General features: G+C 38.7%; 1 protein-coding gene across 2 annotated transcripts in view; it reads right to left on the bottom strand.

Annotated features, from left to right (window-relative positions):
• The window catches only part of IMPG1 (interphotoreceptor matrix proteoglycan 1), a 144,932-nt gene that overhangs the window by 107,901 nt on the left and 13,370 nt on the right, over positions 1-23,661 (bottom strand). Inside the window, exon 2 of one of the 2 annotated variants that reach the window (XM_005552515.4) lies at positions 4,072-4,305. The exons of the other annotated variant lie outside the window; for it this stretch is intronic. Within the exon in view, the coding sequence (XP_005552572.3) occupies positions 4,072-4,305 (234 nt within the window). The remainder of the gene's footprint in view (positions 1-4,071; positions 4,306-23,661) is intronic. 2 annotated transcript variants of the gene reach the window in all.

The raw sequence follows: 23,661 nt of genomic DNA, 5'->3' as shown, positions 1-23,661 counted from the left end.
CATGGACATTATCTGTGTGTGAAACATGGGGGAAGATATTATGTGATAATCTCTTCTGGTTACAAGTTAGGCACAACCTTTGAGTGTGTGGCTTTTGGTCTCAGATTAAGACTTGTTTTTATTTCATTCCAATTTAAGTCTTGAACTAATTGTGTTCTTCGTTGAGCCTAGCTGCTCCCAGTTGAGCCCAAACTCAGACTGGCAGGCATCATAACTCATGTAGACAGATGTATACAGAAGTTCATTTTCCTGGGTGCTATGTAGCCTGAGGATGCATTACCAGTTATGCAGAGATTTCTGCAGGCAGTTCCTGTCATATGGTTGGGGAGACTGAGGTTGAGCAGTCAAGTAGGAGGTGCTATTTTTGTTGCTTGCATCTTCTTCCTAGTTCTGCTCCTTTCCCTGCTGTCCTTTCTCCTACCACAGGACACAGAACTACTCAAAACCTTCCATAAGGGCCCTGAAAGAATCTTCTTCCTAGAGCACAGTGTCTGAAGTTGCTTGAAGAATTATCTCCCTGTGACACTGTAGTTTATAGGAATCATAATGTTAAGGAGGAAATCTCAGACTCTTTCTGAGGGGCAGGCTTTCTTTTTCTGTGGCTCCTCTGATGTCAGTTTTCTCTTGGACGCTTCTCACAAGCCAGGAGGCATAGAATCTTTCCATGATTGGCAGCACAAGCCCACAACCCACCAGGATAGTCCCCCATCCTTACTGGGGAAGTATCAAAAAAACCCTTGAAAGTTGAGACATCAAAGGACTTCAGGGCTGGGAGCGATCTGAAAACTTCTCAAAATTGGAGTTTTCTAAACCTTTGATTTACCTGTTCTGTACTCTCCTCCTTTGAACCTACTGGGAGGGACTGCCACAGTGATTCTAAAGAAATCCAGCACCTTCGCCTCCCCCCGACCCCAGTCTTCCCACAGTTGCCAGCCGATGCCTGAAATCTGATCACAGAACGTCAGCTTCTCTGCTGAAGGTCATATCCTAAGTCATTTGATGGTGTAGGAAGAACCCCAGGGAGCACATACCCTGGAGGCCAGACACGGCAGTCTGTAATTGGAAGTCCTGGCCTGCAGACAGTTATTCGCAATTAGTATTGTTAGACCAATGGTATGTGAAAATGCTCAGTACAGAGTTGCGCACACATTAGGGGGAGAAATAACACACTGAAATGGGAGTCAGGACACTTAGTTCTACGCCTGTTCTGCTGCCAGCTGTGCCCCTGAACATGAAACTTTACTTCATCAGATCTCAGTTTTCTTATCTGTACAAAGGGAGTGTTGGCTAGATGTTCTCTAGATTAGTGCTTCTAGAACTTTAAAGTACAAATGGATTTTACCTGTGGAACTTGTTAAAATGCAGATTCTGACAGTAGGTCTCAGGTGGGATCTGTGATTCTGTATTTCTAACAAGTTTCCAGGTGGTGGTGATGCTGTTGATCTGTAGACAACAGGGAGTAGCAAGAACTAGGACCCTATCCATCTTTAACCTTCTCTAAGGCACACATAAATGTGAAAGAAAGATCTAGTTTTTTTTTTTTTGTTTTTTGTTTTTTTTTTTGCCGGGGGGATGGAGTCTCACTCTGTTGCCTAGGCTGGAGTAGAGTGATGTGATCTTGGCTCACTTCAACCTCCACCTCCTGGATTCAAGCGATTCTCCTGCCTCAGCCTCCTGAGTTGCTGGGATTACAGGCCTGTGCCACCAGCTAATTTTTGTGTTTTTAGTAGAGACAGTGTTTCACCATATTGGCCAGGCTGGTCTTGAACTCCCGACCTCAAGCGATCTGCCTACCTCGGTCTCCCAAAGTGCTGGGATTACAAGAGTGAGCCACCACGCCTGGCCAAGACCTAGTTTTTGGTGTTGGGTAGGGGAGACAGAGAGGGAGGGAAATAGAGAGAGAGACACAGGTGAGGGTGAGGGGAGTCTGAAGGGAGGCATCCGTATAGCAGGAAGTTTGGCTGGAGCACAGAGTTCAGCCTGTAGTTAGCAGAAACACACTTGCCTCTTTTGCATTTGTGCTTTGAGATAAGCACATTTATGATTCTACCACAAAGCTCAGAACATTTCACTGCGTTGCTTTTAAGCCCTGGAAAATGAAATAATTCAATGTTCCATTTGATTTGGGAATATGGATGCTTTCTCTCCTAAGTTTGAAAGATGTCAACAGATAATTTTGTAAAAGTAGCAACAAGAACCGTAAGTGGTTCTCTCTGTCAGAGGAACACCATTTTGTAGCTGGGTCTTATTTCTTGTTTCTTTGTGAACCAATTTGTTCAACTTAAGAAACCCATGCTGATGAATAGTAAAATTTCATATTACCTAGGGGCAGCCATAAAGATAATGGACTGTCATTGCTGTGGGGAGAAAAACAATGGTTTGTTTCATCCAGGGAAACAAGAATGAAAGAGGCAACCTAATCAAGAATAAAGAGCTGAGAATAAAAATTCAGAGCTAAAAATTTTGTTGCAGCAATAAATAGTCTATTCTAAATACCTGCAGTGAATCCTATCTGTGAATGTTGTAAAGAATTAGAAGTTATGTGAAAACAGGAGTAGTTGCATTCATATTCAGTGTGATGCAAACACTATATGTAGGTCCATCCCTGAGCAAACGATATGGAATTTACCAGGGTCATTATCTGATCAATGTGTAGGCACACTTGAAATTAGTAATTTAGGCATGTCAGTGTCTTTTCTCTATTTTCCCAATGGGCTCTTTGTGTTCTGTGTACACCAACAAGCATTGGCTAGTACCTGCTCTGTGGAGATGCTCTTCTATGACCTCAGAATAGTAATATAGTGCCCTTGATTTTCTATAGTGAGAGTCTTCTTTCAGACTATGATCCAGTACTTTTCACTTTTCTATGGGTGTGGCTTCTTTCAGAAAGTGAATATCTTTTTACTTCCACAGAAAATGAGACACATGAGGAACAATAGACTTGATATTTTTGAGACTGTTAGTTAATTATGCTTCCAAAACCCAATAAGAACTCTTCAGATTAATTTAACCCCGACACATCTAACAGAAATAGACATCCAAGAAGTTTTCTGGATGTTAGCATTATGAAATGGGTACTCAGTTGTCATAGTGTACAACACATCACAGGCTGGAATTGAACCAGCTTGCTCTAGTAGATGGGCTTTAAATAAAGCAGGGTGGCTCTGCTTTTTGGAATGGAAGCAAACATCTAGTGTGATCAAGGTAGAAATCAGTAAAACTCAACTTTCGCATGTAAGACAATTGAATTTAGGACTCAGAGAGACAAGATATTCTGCATTGTTTGGAGCCACCTGGGGAATTTTAATAGTAGCGACCAAAGATTTGTTTTTTTCTTTTAAAAAAGAAGCCATGAGAGTTTTGTCATCCATAGTTAGTTGGTGAAAAGGATAGTCACTGATGGCTGCGCTGTGATTAATGGTTTCTGGGAATGCCATCAGAATCTTCTTAAGCAGTCTTGGGGTAAAAAGTGGACTGTAACTCTGCTAGAAACCACTGTAATTGTGTTGTAAATTCTGCTAACACTCCCGCATTCTATCTTGGTAACCACTCTTAATTTGTTTCTCCTCTGCACTTCAACTGCCTCTAGGTTTCCAAACTTTAAAGTTTCTGCTGGATCATCAATACACTAACTTATAAGAGGATCTGGATTGTAATGTTGCTTTTGAAAAATAAAATCTTAAGTCATAAATCAATTTGCTTAGATCCCTGACATTGCAATCATCCTGTGCTTCTTACTCATATGAACAACATTAAAATGCAATATTGAGCATTGGCAAAAATAAAAAAATAAAGGGGCAAAATCTGGATGCCAAGGTTTTCTGGTGATTTATAAATGCCCTTTTGGTTCTATGCTGCACAAGATATTACTTTAAACCATAAGAGCTGATATCTACCATAGTTTTGAATGTTTATTATTCATTACTATCAGATTACCACTAGGTTGATTTTTATAATTCTTGTGGCTAAATGACAGACCTGGAAGTTTTAGGCTAAAGACAACCTATGGATGAATGAAAGGGAAGGGATGGAAATAACACAAGGCTAAACAGGTTTCACCTCTTTCCTTACCTCTCAATCTATAATAAGCTTGAAGACTGGCTAAAATCTGTTTCATGGATTCCTGTGGACAGACTTTAACCCCCGTTGGGAAAAATGCGGATCTTTTTGTTCGATGCTTTGCCAAATCGAATATTCGTCTCATAGTTGACATTTTGTACATTTTTTCAGTACTTTCAGTTGTTTCATTTCTTGGGGGATTGTCTATGTCTTTAGTTTCAGAATGGTATATGTTAATGGAGATATCTGTAAAAGAAAGATTGATATCCTGGTGAATATATACATTTATGTGATATATGTGACATATATGGATAAATGACTGAAATAAACTGAAAATTACAATCCTCTAGTTTATGAAATTTCTACCTTGGTGCAACTGCTAAACGTAATATTCCAAATGACAAGGCATTTTCAGAAATAAGGGAATAGTATAATGAGCTGATCAAGCGTATTTTTAAAGAGCCAATGTCTCAAATCATCTTGCCTTTAGGAACTGCCAAATATTGAAACCATTTCCCACACATCTTTCTAAAAATCACTCCCCACTTAGCACTCAAGCCTCTCAGGAGATGTCTCTTATGATAGATAATATAATTCAAGCAGGGAATGATATAGCATTGCGGTGCCCAGAGGTGTACTGTTGATGAGGAAGTGGAGTGCTTCTAAAAACCTAGGGGAAAAAGGCAGCAAAATAACCTTCCTGCCTATGAGTGGCAGCCCTAGGAATTCTGTATGGGCAGGGCTCAGAGCATGGCAATTTGGCTGAAAGTGGGTTGGAGCAAGGACGTATCTTAGAGTTGTATTTACAGTGCAAGCTTTGCCGTTTCATGAAGTATGGTGAGAGGAAGGATGAAGGGGGAGGATGCCAAGGGGCAGGCTGGCAGAGAATGTAACTCTCTTCTAAGCCATTTCATCCTGCTGGCATGGCTGGTATCTATTAGGGTTAGGTCTAGACTGCATTTTTAACTTTCTGGACCTCTCATAATAATAACTTAGATTCATCAAACACTTTTTAATTTTGAATTTTTATATGTATTATCTCATAGCCTCACAAAAGCTTTACTACATAGGTGAAACAGATATCATTTTTCTCAGCTCATCAGCGTTTAGGGTACTGAGGCTCAGAGTGGCAGTGTGTGTTAACAGTGTAGTGAGATCTAAGTTACACATAAATGTGAAAGACAGACCTAGGTTTTGATGTTGGGTTTGGGAGAAAAAGAGAGAGAGGGGAAGAGAGGGTGGCAGAGAATGTTAACAGTGTAGTCAGATCTCAATTATTCCTCCTCTACTCCATCTCTTTCCTTTTATCCATTCTACCTTTAAAAAAAATTATTGATGAAAAATTGGGACCTCTTACTATGGCCTCTTGAGACTCCAAACATGTGGTTTATAGAGACGTATAATCCCATTTTACTAGGGAAGGCTCTCAAACCCATATCTCGTGAAATGTGATAAAAGGGGAATCCAAGCAGGATAGCTGAAGAGCAATTCGAATCTTTTTGCAAAGCATGAAAGTCCCTCAGTATTGTAGAGGGTGGAGAAAGTCCATCTGGGAACACATATTCCTGTCACTTTGAGAAGTCTCAGAGTGCCCTGTGTTAGCCTTGGGCAGAGGCACATTCTTAGGAAAGAATCTCCAGGAAGGGAGGAAATTTACAGCTTAATTGGCTTACCCAGCGACACACTAGACCCATAAATCATAATCTCTGAGTAGAATATGGGCATCAGCAATTTTTGAAGATCCTTGGGTAATTTCAATAGGCAGGTTTGGGAATCACTGTTCTATAGATCTACTAAGATGCTTCCACATGAAGAATCAAGAGGGGTGCCTCTCAAACTGGCTTACACAGTAAGAAAGTTATCACCTCCAAAAGACAGCCAGAAGCAGGGAATGCCTGGTGGAAATGGAGGTCTGGCTCTGACTTGTCTGCTTCTGTCCCTTCATGTGGTGATATCATCCACGGGCAGGCTTCCATCAAATTCCCCTGATGATGGCCAGCAGCACTGGATCACCACCTTGACTCTCATTCATGTTGAAAAATAGCCTTTCCCTTAGGTCTGGCTGACTTAGACCATGTTCCTGGAGCAAGACCAGTTTCAAGGGATATGCCAGTGCTGTCAGCTTGATCTGAATAATTACAGAGCAGGAAACTGGGATTACTTGAAGTGGCTCATTCTAACCACAGAGTTGGAACCAGTTTTTCCTGAGTCAAAATGACTGCATGGCGAAGTGAAAGGTGCCCATTCAATCTAGGGGCAAAGTGCAAAAGAGGGATGGGAGCCGAGCACACAGCTGTTAGTACCCATTACAGTTAGTAAAATGTGATTTTTTGTTTAGGAATGTTAATTTTAATAATCCTTTCAAGCAGTTTATAGATTGCAATAAACTTGTCATAGTAAAAAGTAAGTTTTTGTTATATTTGAATTGCCATTTAGAATGGAAGACAAAGCTGCCTCATTGGGTACTTCTAAGTCTAGGCAGTGTAACACAGACCATATTTAGGGAGGCTGTGCCCCTATATGCTTGCCCTTCTCCATTCTTCTCACTGTGCCTGCCTGTAATGTGTGGGGTCTTGCTATCGGGCTGGTCCTGTTCTGTACCTCGTCATCACCACAGTCTTTGGTCCTTTGGGGCTGGTCCTGTTCTGTACCTCGTCATCACCACAGTCCTTGGTCCTTTGGGGCTGGTCCTATTCTTACTATCTAATGCTATGCCCTGTAGAACTCTCTGAGTAACTTGGCTTGGGAAGAGTATCTACTCCACCCTTGCTCTGGGAACAGTGTTACTGTCCTGGAATTTTTTCCAGGTGGATCCTTTTGGATCCTAACACTTTGCTCATATCCAGGCTCGCTGACAGAGATCCTATTTGATATGAATCTTTAGGTTTCATCCTATCAGGGTAGGTAACTTTGACTTGGGAAGAGTGTCTACTCAACCCTGGCTCTGGGAACAATGTTGCTGTCCTGGAATTTTTCCCAGGTGGATCCCTGTGGATCCTAACACTTTGTTTATATCCAGGTTCACTGACAGAGATCCTATTTGATATGGGTCTTTAGGTTTCATCCTATCAGGGTAGGTACAGAAGCGGGGGTGAGAGGGTCACAGAGTTGCCCTGTTTCTCAGCACTTCCAACAGCTCCCACCTTTCCCTTTCCCCTAGTAGGGTCAGTATTTCCCCGTTCTCCACACGTCAGCAAGTCCACACAGCTAGGGGTCTACAAGGGCAAATTAGGGTAATATGAATCCATTTGCCTGGGATACCCCAGTTTGTAGCTGTTATCCTTTCATTCTCAAATGTGTCCCTGTTTGGGAAATAAATTATAAGGTCACCCGGTTTTAAATATCTCCTGCTGGAGGAGACCCGAGACAAATACTTTACAAATGGTTGTTTCTTTCCTCTAGGAAGTACCATGTTTCACTTTTGAATATCTCCCCTTAACAAATTCCTTCCTTTGGGTTGAAAATTACTTTCTGATAACTTTCACATATCAGTCCCATTTCTGTCCTCTGGTGCAGCAAACCCCAAGATACAACTACTTCCATAAACACTTCCTCATCTTTTTCCTATTTTAGGTTCTCTTGGCTGAACAAACAACCTCCATTTTTTTTTTTTTTTTTTTTTTGGTATCACACAAATATTAGATACCTTGACTACTCTGTTTCTGTGACACAAAACCAACCACAGAGAACCCCCTTTGATGATGCTATAGCTCGGGCTGGGATTAGAATCTTTTGTTTATGCCTCTGCCCCATCCTCACTAGAGACGAGGTGAGAGATCAGAAACTTAGGGTCACCTGAATCCAAGGATGTTTGTAGGACAGGCCACAGTGACAAGGTCTGTTTGTTATGGATTTCAATGAAATAAAAAGAGCTGATAGTTGTTGGAGCTAACGAAAGCACTTTTGAGTAAGGCAATTAGACCAGATGAGATGCTGTTCTCCAGTGCTGCATAAATTGTAATGTTGATACTGAACTGAACTTTTAAAGATTCTTTGCGTCACTTTTGCGAGTTTGATATTTTTGGTGTATGTAAGTACTTGAAAAGAGGAGGTGAAAATTTAATGAGAATGAATTGATAGTTGGAAGACTTGCTACACAATAGAGTATATTTAATAAAAGATTGGAAACGTTTTTGAGGCAGGAAATCTCTAAGATGGTGACAAAATGAGTGTAACCTACATGATGATGAATTGGCTGCCATCAACAACTGTTTCTGAATGAAATTAGAGTTACAAAGAGAAGGGCAAAGTGATTTCAGAAAAAAAAAAACACCTTCACTTTGAGTTGAAAATTACTTTCTGATAACTTCCATATATCAGTCCTATTTCTGCCCTCTGGTATAGCAAACACCACGCTACAGCTACTTCCGTAAACACTTCCTCATATTTTCCCTACTTTAGGTAGTTCTAAAAAGAGTATTGGAGTAAAATAATATTAGAACAGTTTAATTAAATAATGAATTAAGAAAAAAATACAATTGTACTATTTTAAATTATAGATTAAACACTAGGAAAATGACCTTTAAGCCAATGGTTTCGGAAATAGTAATATCATTGAATAAAGAAAAGACAGAAATGGAAAGTAATACATTTGAATATTCAGAACTTCTAAATATAGATGAGGAACAGCTGTAATATGCATGGTGTTTACTTTCTGAATTTAGCTTAAATATGTTCATTACTTATGAAAGAAAAAGGTAGTAGCAACACAAATCATATAATGTCACTCAACTATTCAAAATGTTTTCATAGAACAAATGGTATACAGGGCCTGGAGCTGTCACTTACTAGTTGTATAATGTGGGTGTACTTGACATCCAAGTACATCCTGAGTTTCCTCATCTATAAAATGGGGAATAATAATACCTCCCTTACAGGGTTTCTGTGATATTAAATGAGTTATAACATGGGCAGCATCTAAAACAGTGTAAGACACAGTGTAAGTGCTCAATAAAAACTCCTTTATCAGACAATCGAGGCATTCCACTTGTTGGTACCACTCTTCCTTTCTTTACTCTCTCTCTCTCTCTTTTTTTTTTTAGTAAGATCTCTAAAGCTTTATTCAAAATGTTCATTAGTCAGTAGAATAACATTTTATAAATCAGTGAAAACCTGTACCTACGAAAATTATGAAATAAAATACCAGCAAGAGCATGAAATCACACAGTGTAAAATTAGACATATTTAGAACTGGTTTGTGGGAAAAATGCAGCTCACAAGTTTTCTTAATATGTCATGGATTAAATACAGTATTTTCGTTACCAGCATAGCTTGGTTCTTATTCCCACTCTGCCCCTACCACTCTTCCGTTTGAACACACCCTTCACTGTGCGAATCCTCAGCCCTCAGACAGGACTATGTCTATGCCCTGAAGTCTTCCTGCTTCCACACTGCAGTGCTCATCTCGTGTTTGTCTTTCATATGGGAGGCGCTTTGTTGTTTTCCTACTTTTCCTTTAAGAGCTAGTGAAATGTTACATTCTCCACTATGCTTTCTCAGATCCCACATTCAGGATTCTTTCATTGCTCCCTCCTGTTCCTCCAGGGTGGTTCACATCTCTATGGCATTCACTGATGCACCTGTATTCATTAAGTGACTACTGTTTCAGGTCCACTATGGCACATAGCTGTAAATGAGGTAAACAAAAGCTATGAAACTTGTGTTGTAGTGCTTCCTTTATCCTGTCTTGAATACTAATTTGTTGTAAATATGAGTTTCTCCCTTTAGACTGCAAATACCTTTGGGATCTGTATTGTAGTCTTGCCCTCCCCTCTCCAATTCACCTTGGCGCTTGCCTAGTACAATGTTTTGTACATGACAGAGATGCAATACATATTAATTAAGTGAATTAATGAAAAATGTGTGTGGAAATATTCATGGGATTTTTAGAATATATGTATGAATTAGATTTGTTTTAAAAACCATTAGACTATGAAAAAATGTTTCATGTCTTGCCCACCTCCATTATTGCAACTCCTCTTTGAAATTTCTGTCCCCTTTTTAAGGGTCTAATATCGGAGGCTTAGGACACAGTCATCTTATTAAAGATAATATCCTAAGTGAAAAGGCAAATAAAAATTCTTTTGTGAATAAATACCAAAAGACCAGAAAAGAGATGGTTTATGTATAAAGTATATTTTAGTACAATCTGCATTCCCAGACACTTTCAATCTTTCCATAAATAAATAGTCAGTGGAACCAATTAAATATGTGGAGATCAATGAGGAAGAATATCATTATTACCTGGCTCTTGAGGATGACAACTTGCTTGCCACTCAGTTATTGTACTTGACAGGCAAAACCAGAATCATAGTTAAATTCAACCTGCTGCCTACACCTTACCTGAATCTTTGTATAGTTGATCATGGCTGGAGAAAAACAAGCATTGGAACTCATTTTAAATTTATGATCCTTAAGTAAGATCACATTATATTTCTCTGGTCCAATTCAGTTTTGTACTCTCCTGGAGAGCTACACCCTTTTCTCAGATTTCTGGTACCTTCTTGCTGATTCTTGCTCTTAGCTGATTAGTTTGCTTCACATTTTACCGAGAACAAGAGGAGCCAGAAGAGAACTTCCCAAGCATCCAGCACTGCATCTGCTCACTGCTCACTGGCTGCATCTGTGCTCATGGTCTATGCTTTGCCTCCTGTGACTATTTGATGATTGGTCTGTGCTCCTACTTAAGAGCCACTCTCCACTTAGGCACCAGGTTCCCTCCTTTTTCACCTTTCAAGAACGTTCTTCCAGAAACTCTTCTCTAACTTTCCTACATCATTATTTTCCCTTTTTCTACTGGATTATTTCTAGAAGCACACAAATATCCTATTATTTTACCTTCTATTAAAAGAATTCTCTCTCTGTAGCATGTTTCCTCCAGATACTAGCTCATTTTTCTATTTACACTGACAGCAAAACTCTTTAAAAAGACCTGTCTTTTCAGTGTGGCAATTCCTCAAAGAACTAAGGACAGAAATACCATTTGATCCAGCAGTCCCATTACTGCATATGCCCAAAGGAATATAAAGCATTCTGTTATAAAGGCATATGCATGCGTATGTTCATTGTAGTATTGTTCATAATAGCAAATACATGGAATCAACCTAATGCCCATCAATGATAGACAGGATAAAGAAAATGTGGTACTCATACACCATGGAATACTATACAGCCATAAAAAAGAATGAATTTATGTCCTTTGCAGGGACATGGGTGAAGCTGGAGGCCATTATTCTTAGCAAAGTAATACAGGAACAGAAAACAAAACACTGCATGTTATAAGTGGAAGTTAAATGATGAGAACACATGGATACATAGAGGGGAACAACACACACTGGGGCCTATCAGAGAGTGGAGGGTGGTTGGAAGGAGAGGATCAGAAAAAATAACTATTGGGTACTAGGCTTAACAGCTGAGTGATGAAAATATAATCTATACACCAAACCTCCATGACACAGTTTTCCGATATAATGAACCTGCACATTTACCCCTGCACTTAAAAGTTACAATAAAAAAAGATTTGTCTTTCCCTCCTTTTCCAAGACAAAAGGAGGGAAGATCTTCCTAGTGAGTGAAGATTTCCTCTGATACCACAGGCATATATACCAATACCTGTCCCCTACCTTTACTCTCTCTCTCTCTCTGTCTCTCTCTTTTTCATTCTCTTTATATTTCAGTATTTATGATGTGCTCATAGAGCCTGGTGTATTCAACGTGTGAATATGACCCTTCACCAGAAGGTGTGACTAGCTAACACACAATATACAGAAAGTGACCGTAAACTATAGCTCCACTGATCCCTTCTCTGAATTTGGATATTGACATTTGTTGATGGGGGAGGTGGTGAGGGTGGTGGTTTTGTAACAAAACAGACAATTTGGGAAAAGGCAGGGATTTAGCATAGTAGAATGGGCTCCTTTGAGCTGGGAGGTTCTTATGAAAGACCTGGCAGGTAGAAAGTATTTAGATGGGCATAAAGGAGGACAAGACGTCGATGGGCAGGGAACCTTCTAGCAGGCTAAGAAAAATGGTTGGCACTGAAGGCTTAAGTTGGGGAGGTTGGTGTTCTTTATTTATTTACTTTCCTTTTAAAATTTAGCCACTCTATCCTGGAGCTGACCTAGATTCTGCAACCCAGTGTAATTATGATAATTTTGGAAATTTCTAAATATATAGATAGAGAAACTAAAGGAACAACCACTGAATTTAAACACTTTCAAACATTACTTTATCCCCAAAAACAGGCAAATCTGCCCAAGGATGTGAGTGGCAGTTCTGAAATACTGGGCTTTTGACTCTTTATTTATTGTTTAAAAATTAGGTTTGGGCCGCCGGGCACAGTGGCTCATGCCTGTAATCCCAGCACTTTGGAGGCTGAGACGGGCGGATCACTTAAAGCCAGGAGTTCGAGACTAGCCTGGCCAGCAAGGTGAAACCCCATCTCTACAAAAAATACAAAAAAAGTTAGCCAGACATGGTGGCACATCCCTGTAATCCCAGCTACTTGGGAGGCTGAGGCAGGAGAATTGCTTGAACCTGGGAGGCAGAGGTTGCAGTGAGCAGAGATTGTGACACTGCACTCCAGCCTGAGCGACAGAGTGAGACTCCTTCAAAAAAAAAAAAAAAAAAAAGTTAGGTTTGGATCACCTAAGCATGTTTATTAGTTAATGTGAAAGCCAGCCCTTTAGTCAAAGTACTATTTTCACTCTAGGTGGAAGGCTGATGGTCATGTGACTGCAGTGTTGACTGGTATCCCTGAAGACATAGGCCACATCATCTCCTTGTCATATCACTGAAGAGTTTATTACTTTTTTCCTTCCAGTACCAAAGTTGGCTTCTAGTCAGGCTGCTTACAAAGTTTCTATTTCGGGCTCAGCTTTGCCTGCAAGTCATTCTCTTTCTTGGTTACATATTCAAGTGGATACTTACCAACCTGTTTGGACCATTCCTCACCAAACTCTCTCTTCTAGAGGAATTTTTTAAAGCTATTTAACCCTGTAGGCATACAGAGGCTTACTGTACACATACAGTGACAATACTAGACATCAGGAATAGGAGAATCAGGTTTTCACGGTAGCATTGCTATGAAAGCAACAGCCATTGGTATAAGCACTTAGCAAACCCATTATGTCTTCCTAGGGGAAAAGGTCTCGATGTCTTAATGAATAAATTAACAGGAGCAGAGACAAAATTTACTGTAATTTCTACAGAACAAAAATCATAATTTGAGGAACAGAACTCTATAGGGAGTAGGTAGGTAACATTTCAGGACCAAATCAATGACTGGAAGTTAAAAAAAAACAACTCACAATTTAATTTTTCTCCAATTTTTCCAACCTTACTAAAAAAAAGTGAGGGACCGTGGCCTTTCTGCAAATGCTTCTCTTGTTTGTGATGCATTATCCCTGGGTCCTCCCATTACATTAGTAGATTCTCAATTATACACCTGAGAAATTTTTCCTAAAAAGCAAAGGCAATTAAATACAAATCGTGCTTAACATACCTGAGTATGTATCAACAAATTATGCAGATTTTCTGAATACCTTGTTCAGTCTATCCCAGAATTTTTCCATGGATTTTAAGCATACTGTTTTCTGGGCAATAAAGCAGAGAACAGAGAAGCTTCTATAACTTGCTCTCCCACTTGCCCTCCTACAGGTAGTTCTCAACAAACTTACACAATGCCAGCCCCAATCTGTGGCCTTGGAGGCAAAACTTGTTGGAATAAATGATGCAAAAGGAGATCATAGAAAGTAAGGAAACTTGCAGTTCTTTCTTTTAATGAATTAGGAAGTAAACAGACTCTCACAATAGGCAGCATGCATGCTGATTATCAATAATGCATGGGGTGGATGTTATACCGTTTCCCTCTCTGTAGGTTTTGAAAATTGGATGCCATCACTGTCTTTTTTACCTCCAAAACTAGCCTTTCTTCAGCAGCAGTACTCCCTGCTGAGGACAAAAATCAGCGGTCTCTTCTCTCAAATAATTAGAGTGGTTGCATTATTTTTCTCTTCTTGCAAAAATCAGGTTTAACCATCATACTTGCTATGTCAGAAGGAAACGGTTAGGACCTTGGCAAAGACTTACAAGCAATAAGAGGTTGCTAGTGCCTACCTTCTATTCCATACATGTACATATGTACTGAGCCCTACCTCATTGCACAATAAAAAGAAAGAAAAAAAAAAAGAAGAACCAAATCTATAGGTGACATATGCACTTCTTGCTGAGGGCCTATGCAGCGTGGTGAGTGGGTGGGAACAGAACTGAAGTTGAAGGGAGAGGTGGAAAAGGAGGTTGCCTTTTTCATGCCCAAAGGGGATGACCTTCTGAACAGGTGGAATTGCCAGTTGTTAAGGTCTGGTAAATGTCAGGGAGTGAAGAGGTAGGAGTCTAGCAGGGCCATGTTTTCAACTGTACCCTGAACAGAAATGTGTGCAAACTCGTCATCCATCTTAGTAGGGTGAGAGGGCAGGGCATATTGAGGAGAGGAGGAGTGTTCTTTCTCAAAGCTGACTAGTTTCTGTGCCCTGGGAAAGGAGAGAAACACATCTGAGCTCCTTGTTATACGGTTGCAAGGAAAGGTAGTACACACTGCCTCCATTTAAGGCGGGAAACCACTTGGTAATGCAGCCTCTCGAATGAGGTACACTAACATTTAGCTGCCAGCTGCAGAGGTACTGTTCCTGCAAATTGAGAACTATATTTCTAGTAATGGGGGAATGCCTTTACTTCTCAAATAGGGGTACAGGCGCTCTCAAGGCATGCAGTACTGTGCCAGGGGTTGTGAGAAACCTTAGGATCAACACATGGCTTCTTCATGGAGTGCTAACTTTACTTTGGCAATTTTAGCAAAACATTTAAAATGTTGAGGACCACCCGAATACGTAAACAAAATCAACAAATCCTTTCTCTACAGATGAGCCAATCTTAAAAAAATATGAGAGTAGGATATTTTTATAAACTGTGATTAATTGTAAAATGTATGATCACTTTGAAAAAGATGGTGACACGAGTTGGATTAATGCTGAGGTCAAGTTGGAGTAAACAGAATGTGAAACTGAGGTGACAACAGTTATATTAAAATTGTTAGCCAGCTTGGTGAAGGTTTCATACATGGCTGCCTAGTTTTCAGGGGCTGCCACAAATAAACCAGTCCTTTCTCCAGCAGCTGGACTTTTCAGTACTACTTTTCAGTACCCCTCAAATCACCCTGCAGCCATCTCCTCATGTGTATAGGTTCGGGCCCATTAAGCCACTCCTAATCAACTCATCTTTACATTAACTGAAGTTCAACTAACCTTTTTCACTGTTGTGCCTCCCAGTTCTTAATTATGTGTACTTTTTGGATACAGCTCCATAAGTTTCAGAATGCAGAGTTTAAATAAGTACACAAGTCACTGGTAAGAGAATAAGTGTGGGATTTTACAAGTAAATCCGAGATAGTGATTGCATCTCACAAATGTTAGCACCACTGTACTTTCCAGAGCACTGTTACAGCCTAGGTTGACACAAAGATTGGAAACCAAGGGGTTATGCCAGAAAGTGTCAGGTAATGCATGAGCAGGAGGCAGATTCCACCCCTGATATTTGAAGCTGACTTGGAGGTGGATGGGGACAAGTTACAAGAATTCACAGAGACCCACTAAGAGCTTATAAAACAAATTCCAAAAAATTCAGGAGGAAGCTAACTTCAGAAGCTGAGGTGTACTGAGGAAACATTAGGGGAAAGGAATGTTGATTTACTTATGGGACATAATGATTTGTGCCAAATATCCACTTTCCTTCTGGTTCCAGCTGTGCTGAGGTGCTGAAATAGAAGGTATTTTTCTTCCTGTGATTGCTAAGAGTGTTACATATTTGGGGGCAAAATTTATATCATTCGATTCTGATTATATCTGAAGTACTTATATCAGAGTCAGCTCTAATTTAGTCCAGCATCTCTGTTTTCTGGAAGTTTGTGCTGTCCACGATTATAATATTACAAACCACACACTGCCCTATGATTTTACTGCTGTCATGTAAACTTAATCTCGGAGTATGTTGGGAATTCTCAGTAAAGACAATTGCATATATATATATATAGATTGTTTGTTGCATATATTACCAAAAATGAATGATATTCTCAAGCAGAGCAGGATTGGAGGAGATCAAACAGTAACAGCTGTATATCTTTGCCTGTTGACTTTCAGATGCATAAGGACCTACAGTTCCCTCAGAAAAGCCAGGTAAACTTCATTCTGGGTACTTGAGGACTGAAGCATAGTAAGAGCACTCTGCCACTGCCTCAATTTGGGCAAATAATTAATTTCTATTTGCTCTAGTTTGTAACTTGAAAAGTAGATAATATTTCCAACACTATAGTTTTTGATTAGTGCTTATGTAGCTGTATTTCAAAAATTAAGTGAGAAAATAGATGTTAGTGTTTCGCAGAGAGCCTGGCACATTGTTACCTGTTTTTATGATCTAGTGCCACTCCATTCTGACGGTTAGGGCTAGGTCTGGTAGGAATTGGATTGCCTGATTTAACAAATAAAAACATAGGACCAAGTCAAATTTAAGCTTCAGATAAATAATGAATATTTTATTTTTCAGTAAAAGTATGTCCCATGGAATATTTGGGACATCGTAGATGTATATGGACAAAATGTTCCTGTTAAAAGACAGAGATCTTCAGACTACATTAAAAAAAGTTCCCGGCCAGCGCGGTGGCTCACGCCTGTAATCCCAGCACTTTGGGAGGCCGAGGCGGGCAGATCACGAGGTCAGGAGACAGAGACTATCCTGGCTAACACGGTGAAACTCCATCTCTATTAAAAATACAAAAAAAATTAGCTGGGCGTGGTGGTGGGCGCCTGTAGTCCCAGCTACTCGGGAGGCTGAGGCAAGAGAATGGTGTGAACCTGGGAGGTGGAGCTTGCAGTGAGCCGAGATCGCACCACTGCACTCCGGCCTGCGCGACAGAGCAAGACTCCCTCTCAAAAAAAAAAAAAAAAAAAAAAGTACCCACGATTTGCTGTTTTAAGAGACACATTTAAATCAAAAGACACAGAGGTTAAGATTAGAAGAATGGAAAAAAGTTATAATAGAAGACTACCAATCAAAAGAAAGCTGATATATTAAAATCATAGGAAGTCAGAGCACTGCTGGTAAATATTAATAACCAGCTCTGGGGCATGGGTGAGATTTCTGTCATTTGCTGCTTTCTCTGTGTTAATATTCTGTCATGACTGATTTCAAGCCACCAACGTGACATAATTGCACAGTCTGGAAAAGGTGTGCCCAACTGGCTCTTGTTAGTACAAGCCCGTTCCAGCAAACCATGGACAAAGTTCATTGTTAGGCAAAGTTCTTCTGCCTAATAATGACATTGTCTGCCTAATAATGACAAGGTAGTGATAAAGACAAAGACAGGTCACAATGAAAGTTAAAATTCTATGCACTTAATAATACATAAATATATAGTACAAAGGTTGATAGACAAAACAGAAAATAAAATCCAGAATAATAGTAGGTACATTTTAAGATATCTCTCTTAATTGATGGAATGAACAAATAAATTCAGTAAGGGGAGGGAAGATTTGAAAAACATGCTCAAGCTTGACCTAATGGACAGGTATGAGGCATCATATCTACAAACTATAACATATACCTTCTTTTCAAGCAGAGGGAAAATGAACAAATATTGGTTATATACTGTACTAAAATCCAAATCTGAATACATTGAAAAGGACTGATATCATATGCATCATGTTCTCAGACTAATAGAGAAGTAAGCTAGAAATTAGTTTGAAAAACAAATGGAAAATCTTTAGACATTGAAAAGAAAAAATTATTCAAAATAACCCATATGTCAAAGAGGAAATAATTATGGTTATTAGTATTTTTCTGAAATGATAAAATTACTACATAATAAAACTTGTGGAATGAAACTAAAGCAGTTCCTAATAGTACAATGATATCATCAAAATGTTTATTTTAGAAAAAGGAAAAGCTAAATATTAATGACCTATGCATCCATCTCAAAAGAGTAGTGTAAGAAAACAAAATAAAACCAAAGAAAATGAGGAAAAACAAAGATAACAGAGAGTAATAAAATGTGAAAGAGAACATAAATACAAATGAGAAAAAAGAAATATAAAAGTCAAACCTTTTTGGAAAATACTGATAACAAAGACAGGTAAACAGACAGACGAGATTGATCAAATAAAGAAGACAAAATTAACCAATATCAGAATTGAGAAAGAAGAACATTATGCTTTCTACAGACTTTCTATGAAATGTTCTATAAATATACAAAAATTAGCAAGAAGATATAATGAATAATGTTTTATCCATAAATTTGAAATTTGATATGAAATGCATAAATTTGTAGAAATATGTAACTTACTATAACTAACTCAAAAAGAGGTAGGATAATTATTATCAAAACCTTAAAAATTGAGTAGTCAAATATCTTTCTACAAATATCTTTCTCTGGCTTTAACAGTGGATTCTATCAAACATTCAAGCAAAATGTAATTCCATTTGCACACTACTCTTATAAAACTTGATAAAACAAATATGAGAAAAAATTTATGGTCCAAGCTCAACCCAAATGTCCATCAGTGACAGATTGGATTAAGAAAATGTGGCACATATACACCATGGAATACTATGCAGCCATCAAAAAGGATGAGTTTGTGTCCTTTGTAGGGACATGGATGCAGCTGGAAACCATCATTCTTAGCAATCTATCACAAGAACAGAAAACCAAACACCGCATGTTCTCACTCATAGGTGGGAACTGAACAATGAGATCACTTGGACTCAGGAAGGGGAACATCTCACACAGGGGCCTGTCATGGGGAGGGGGGAGGGGGGATGCATTGGGAGTTATACCTGATGTAAATGACAAGTTGATGGGTGCAGCACACCAACATGGCACAAGTATACATATGTAACAAACCTGCACGTTATGCACATGTACCCTACAACTTAAAGTATAATAATAATAAATAAATTAAAAAAAAAAAGAATATGAGTGTAACAATTAGAAATAAAATAGTAGCATATAGAATCCAGCAATGTAAAAGCAATGTATGACCCAGTTTGATTTATCTCAGGAATGTAGGGTTGGTTTAATATTTGAAAGTTGATTAAGGCAATTTATCACATTAATGAATCGAAGGAGAAAAACCATTTGGCAATCTCAATAGATATAGAAGAAACAATAAATTTTGATGTTTATTCGTTATTAAAACCTCAACAAATTAGAATTAGAAGCTTTATTTACTTGGTAAACAGCATTTACAAGAAGAAAACAAACAAGCAAAAAAAGCTAAAATAAGCATTATACTTAATGATGAAATGTGAAAATAGTCGACAGATATTTGAGCTGTTCCCAGGTCTTGGCTATTGTGAATAATGCTGCAATCAGCATGGGAGCATAGATATCTACGGGGTGCTTATTTCATTTTTGGGGCATGCACCCAGCAAAGGAATTACTGGATAGTATGGTAATTCTATTTTTAATTTTTTGAAGTACTTCCATACTGTTTTCCAAAATAGCTGTAGTAATTTACATTTCCATCAACAGTGTTCAAAGGTTCCCTTTTCTCCATAACTTTGCCAACACTTATCTCTTGTCTTTTTGATAATTGCCATCCTAACAAGTGTGAGGTAATAGTTCATTGTGGTTTTGATTCACATTCCCCTGATGATTAGAGCACCTTTTCATACTTGTTGGCCATTTGTATGTCTTATTTGGAAAATTAACTACTTGGGTCCTTTGCTCATTTTAAAATTGGGTTGTGTTATGACCAAGACATGGAATCACTGTAAATGCCTAGCAATGATAGACTGGATAAAGAAAATGTGGTACATATACACCACGGAATATTATGCAGCCATAAAAAGGAACAAAATCATGTCCTTTGTAGGGACATGGATAGAGCTGGAAGCCATTATCCTCAGCAAACTAATTCAGCAACAGAAAACCAAATACCACATGTTCTCACTTATAAGTGGGTGCTGAATGATGAGAACACATGGATACATGTCAGGGAACAACACACACTGGGGACTGTTGGAAGGTGGGAAGAGGGAGAGCATCAAGAATAATAGCTAATGAATGCTGGTCTTACTACCTAGGTGATGGGATGATCTATGCAGCAAACCACCATGCCACATGTTTACCTATACAACAAAGCTGAATATGTGTCTCTGAACTTAAAATAAAAGTTGGAAAAAAATCCAAGTACTAAACCTGCACAGCCCATATGCAATGTGATGAGGCATGCAGCAGTGAGGCCTGGGGTGCTTGTGCACCAGAGGTTGGGGCCTGCAGCGGGGAAGAGATTCAAATCTGCTTGTGAGGTGTGGTTATGTAGTAGTCATGTAGTGCTTCCTAAAAGTGGGGCTTAAATTGCATACCAAAAATAGAGTATAAGCGCCCTGGCTAGATAGCCTAGTATGCTATTTCATAACAAATTTAAAAGATAAAATACTCATGTTGCTTCAATTTTTTTTTTTAATATTTCAGTTAAAGATTTCTTTCAAAATAATGTTCTTTTCTTTTTAAATTTAAAAAGTAATGTTGCAGTCTGGTTAGTCCCTAGATCAGCTAGGTCTGAGTTCTTGTCCCATGACCAAGAGGAATAAGGCATGTGGCCACCAGAGAGTGAACAGAATATGATTTACTAGGCAAAAGGGAAGCTCTCAGCAAAGAGAGGGGGCCTGAATACAGGTTGCCAGAAATGGGGCTGAGTTCTGGGTCTTTTATGTGGCAAAGACAGAGAAGTCTTCTGTGGGTTCTGTCCAAATGGGAGGGGTAAAATTCCCTCCTAAGGGTATTGCATTTGCATGTGCCTGAGGTTGACCAGAGGAACTCCATCTTGGTTATTACTCATGAGTGCCTAAGTGAAACCCATGGAGGGGTGGGGTGGCTAAACCCACAATGCTAATGTCATGTTAATGACATTATAATGAGCTGGGCTAAATTAAGGACATTTAAGGTGAATTATTGCACCTGCGCCTAAGTCGGGACAGTCCCTTCTGAGCAAAATCCTGGCACAAGGGGAAGTTCTTAACCACATATCTTCCTATTAGCTGCAGAGGCAGTGTGGGTGCTATCCTGTGGTTGTGCCTGTGAACACTGCCCTCCTCTATCCTTCTTCTGATACCCTCTCTCTCTATTTGCCTAACCAGCCCCTAATTGTCTCCTATCCCAGTAGTACACAGTTATTTTAGAACATTTAAAATGATGGAAGTATAGTGAAGAAAATAAAAATCACCCAGAAATAAAATCGCTGGTATATTCACATATTTTTTCAATTTTTTGTTTGTACATTATTTATGTACCTATATGTTTCAAAATTGAGATCATATTGTTTGTAAAATTTTTAATATAACATTATGTCATCTTTCCAAGTCACTACTAGTCTTTGAAAACTTTTACTTTAAATAGTGCATGTTATAAACTTTAATAATCATTTGGATTGTTTCTATCTTTTTCTAAATAAAAGTGTGCTTCAGTAAAAATAAAATAAAAAAAAAATAGAGTTGTGTTTTTTTCCTTTGTTTGATTTGGTTTGGTTTCTTTGGCAGTGAATTTTGTGAGTCCTTAGCATATTTTGGATATTAACCCCTTACAAGATATATGGTTCGCAAATATTTTCTCCCAATCCATAGGCTGCCTTTTCATTTCGGGAAGGTCTTAAGGAAATTGGTTGTAAATGGTGTTAAAGTCATAGGTGGATAGAAATAACATTAGCAAAGACATGAATTCATTTTACTCTCTCTAAAACAAAGAGAATAAGTGTTTGGATAAATTCAGAGAAACGTTGAAGTAACAAGAAGAAACTTCGAATGAAGTCAAATGACTTCTATTTTCTCGGTAAGTAGAAGGAGGTGATAATAATAACAGTGGTAGTTGCTATAGCCATCTTCGGACTTAGCATTTATTGAGCATTTTGTAGCAGATACTTCACTAAAAACTTTAGCCCTTTGAGGCAAACACGGCTATTATTATTTTTATTTTACAGGTAAGAAAACCATAAGAGGGAGTAATATTTGAGATTGAGCAATTTGCCAACGGAACAAAATTAGTAAGTAACAGAGCTGTTCTGTGCAGAATGAAGTTCTGTGCAAGCCTTAGAGCTTCTTCTCTTAACTACATTGTTATCACTGCTTCTGTGAATGAAGGGAAATCATGCTGCAGGCTCAACAGGGGAGGAAAGTTTTGAAAATCTGGCCAGGGGACTAGTTTAGGGAATCAGATATAAGTATGACTATGGAATAGCTTGTAGGGCCTAGCTAACTTTATAGTGCAGGAATTTGTTTCATGGAAACACTCTGTTTGAGTTTCTTTAATAATACTTGTAGGCTCAGGAATGAGAGTAGAAAAAGCAAAAGCTAAGTTCCTAGAGTGAGGTTAACAAAGCCAATGGGACAGAGGTCAAGGAGCAAGATTTCTGTTGTACCACCAAGAAGACTGTTGGGAGTGGTTCAGTGGCAAACTATAGGACCTAGGATTTATGTGAGCCTATCGAAGCCTGGAATAGGCTGAAGGATTGGACAAAACGGCAGAGGCTGAAGGACTGATGTTTTGATGAGAATAGGATCAGCTCCATTAGCAAGAAGGCAGGGAAATTATTGAAAAGGAGGTGTTTCAGAATCTTATATCTCCAGAGACTGAAAAGACTGCAAATCTGGAGGTGAAATTTCAATGTTTTGATAGTGGGGTAGGGGAGTGATATTTTTGAGGGGGGTAGTTTTGAAGAGATTTTCCCATTGTGTCAAGTTACACCCATTAAGCAATGTCCTGCCTTTAGATACATAACACACTCTTAAACAAGGTACTTACTACTAAACTTATACTTTAGTCATGGGCATTTAAAATGACACTATCAGGAAACAGCTCCAGTTCTTTGAGGAGTTCACGACATTACACCTTTTCTTTTTAAGAAAAAAATAGACACCCTAAGATAGGTGCCTCCATTTCTAGCACAGAGCTGAAGGATCTGACCAGCTGTTCTGAGATCAGTTATGAAAACAGATGTCAGAAATGGTCCAGAACCAGCAGTCATCTGGTGGTGTTAGCAGAGGAAAGTTGGTTTTTGGGTTAATAGTAAAAACCATAGTAAGTCCACTCATCATATTACAGTGGACTGATTATTATTAATAGATGAAGTAGATGTGAGATATAACTGGATATAGGTCACATCCCAGCTTTGGTTCTAACCTCTCACCTCAAATGATTTTAGAAATATTACTTAGCACTCTGCCTTGGGTTCCCAACCATAAAGGAATGAAAATTAGTTTGAGCTTTTATTTAAAAAGATATGTTAATCTAAATGATTGTTAACATAATTACTGTCTGCAAAGTGTTTTGATCAGGTCTAAACTGATCTGGGTACAATGCGTTAATAATAGTGTCATAGTATTTCATAGTTCAACTTAATTAAATGTGTCATTTGCTTGTTTAAAAATGCAGCAGGAAGCTTAAGACAGACAAATTAGTCCTACATGTGTTATTTTCTTTATGTAGTTAAAATATTTCTGAAGCAGAAACTTTTCACTAATTTTGAGGTTCTGACTTTTCTCCACAAAATTTCTTTTGGT

Source organism: Macaca fascicularis, chromosome 4 (assembly GCF_037993035.2).
Source record: "Macaca fascicularis isolate 582-1 chromosome 4, T2T-MFA8v1.1".
In the NCBI taxonomy this organism is placed as follows: Eukaryota; Metazoa; Chordata; class Mammalia; order Primates; family Cercopithecidae; genus Macaca; species Macaca fascicularis.
Note: the sequence above shows the minus strand (reverse complement) of the source record. Positions and strands in the feature narration are given on the sequence as shown.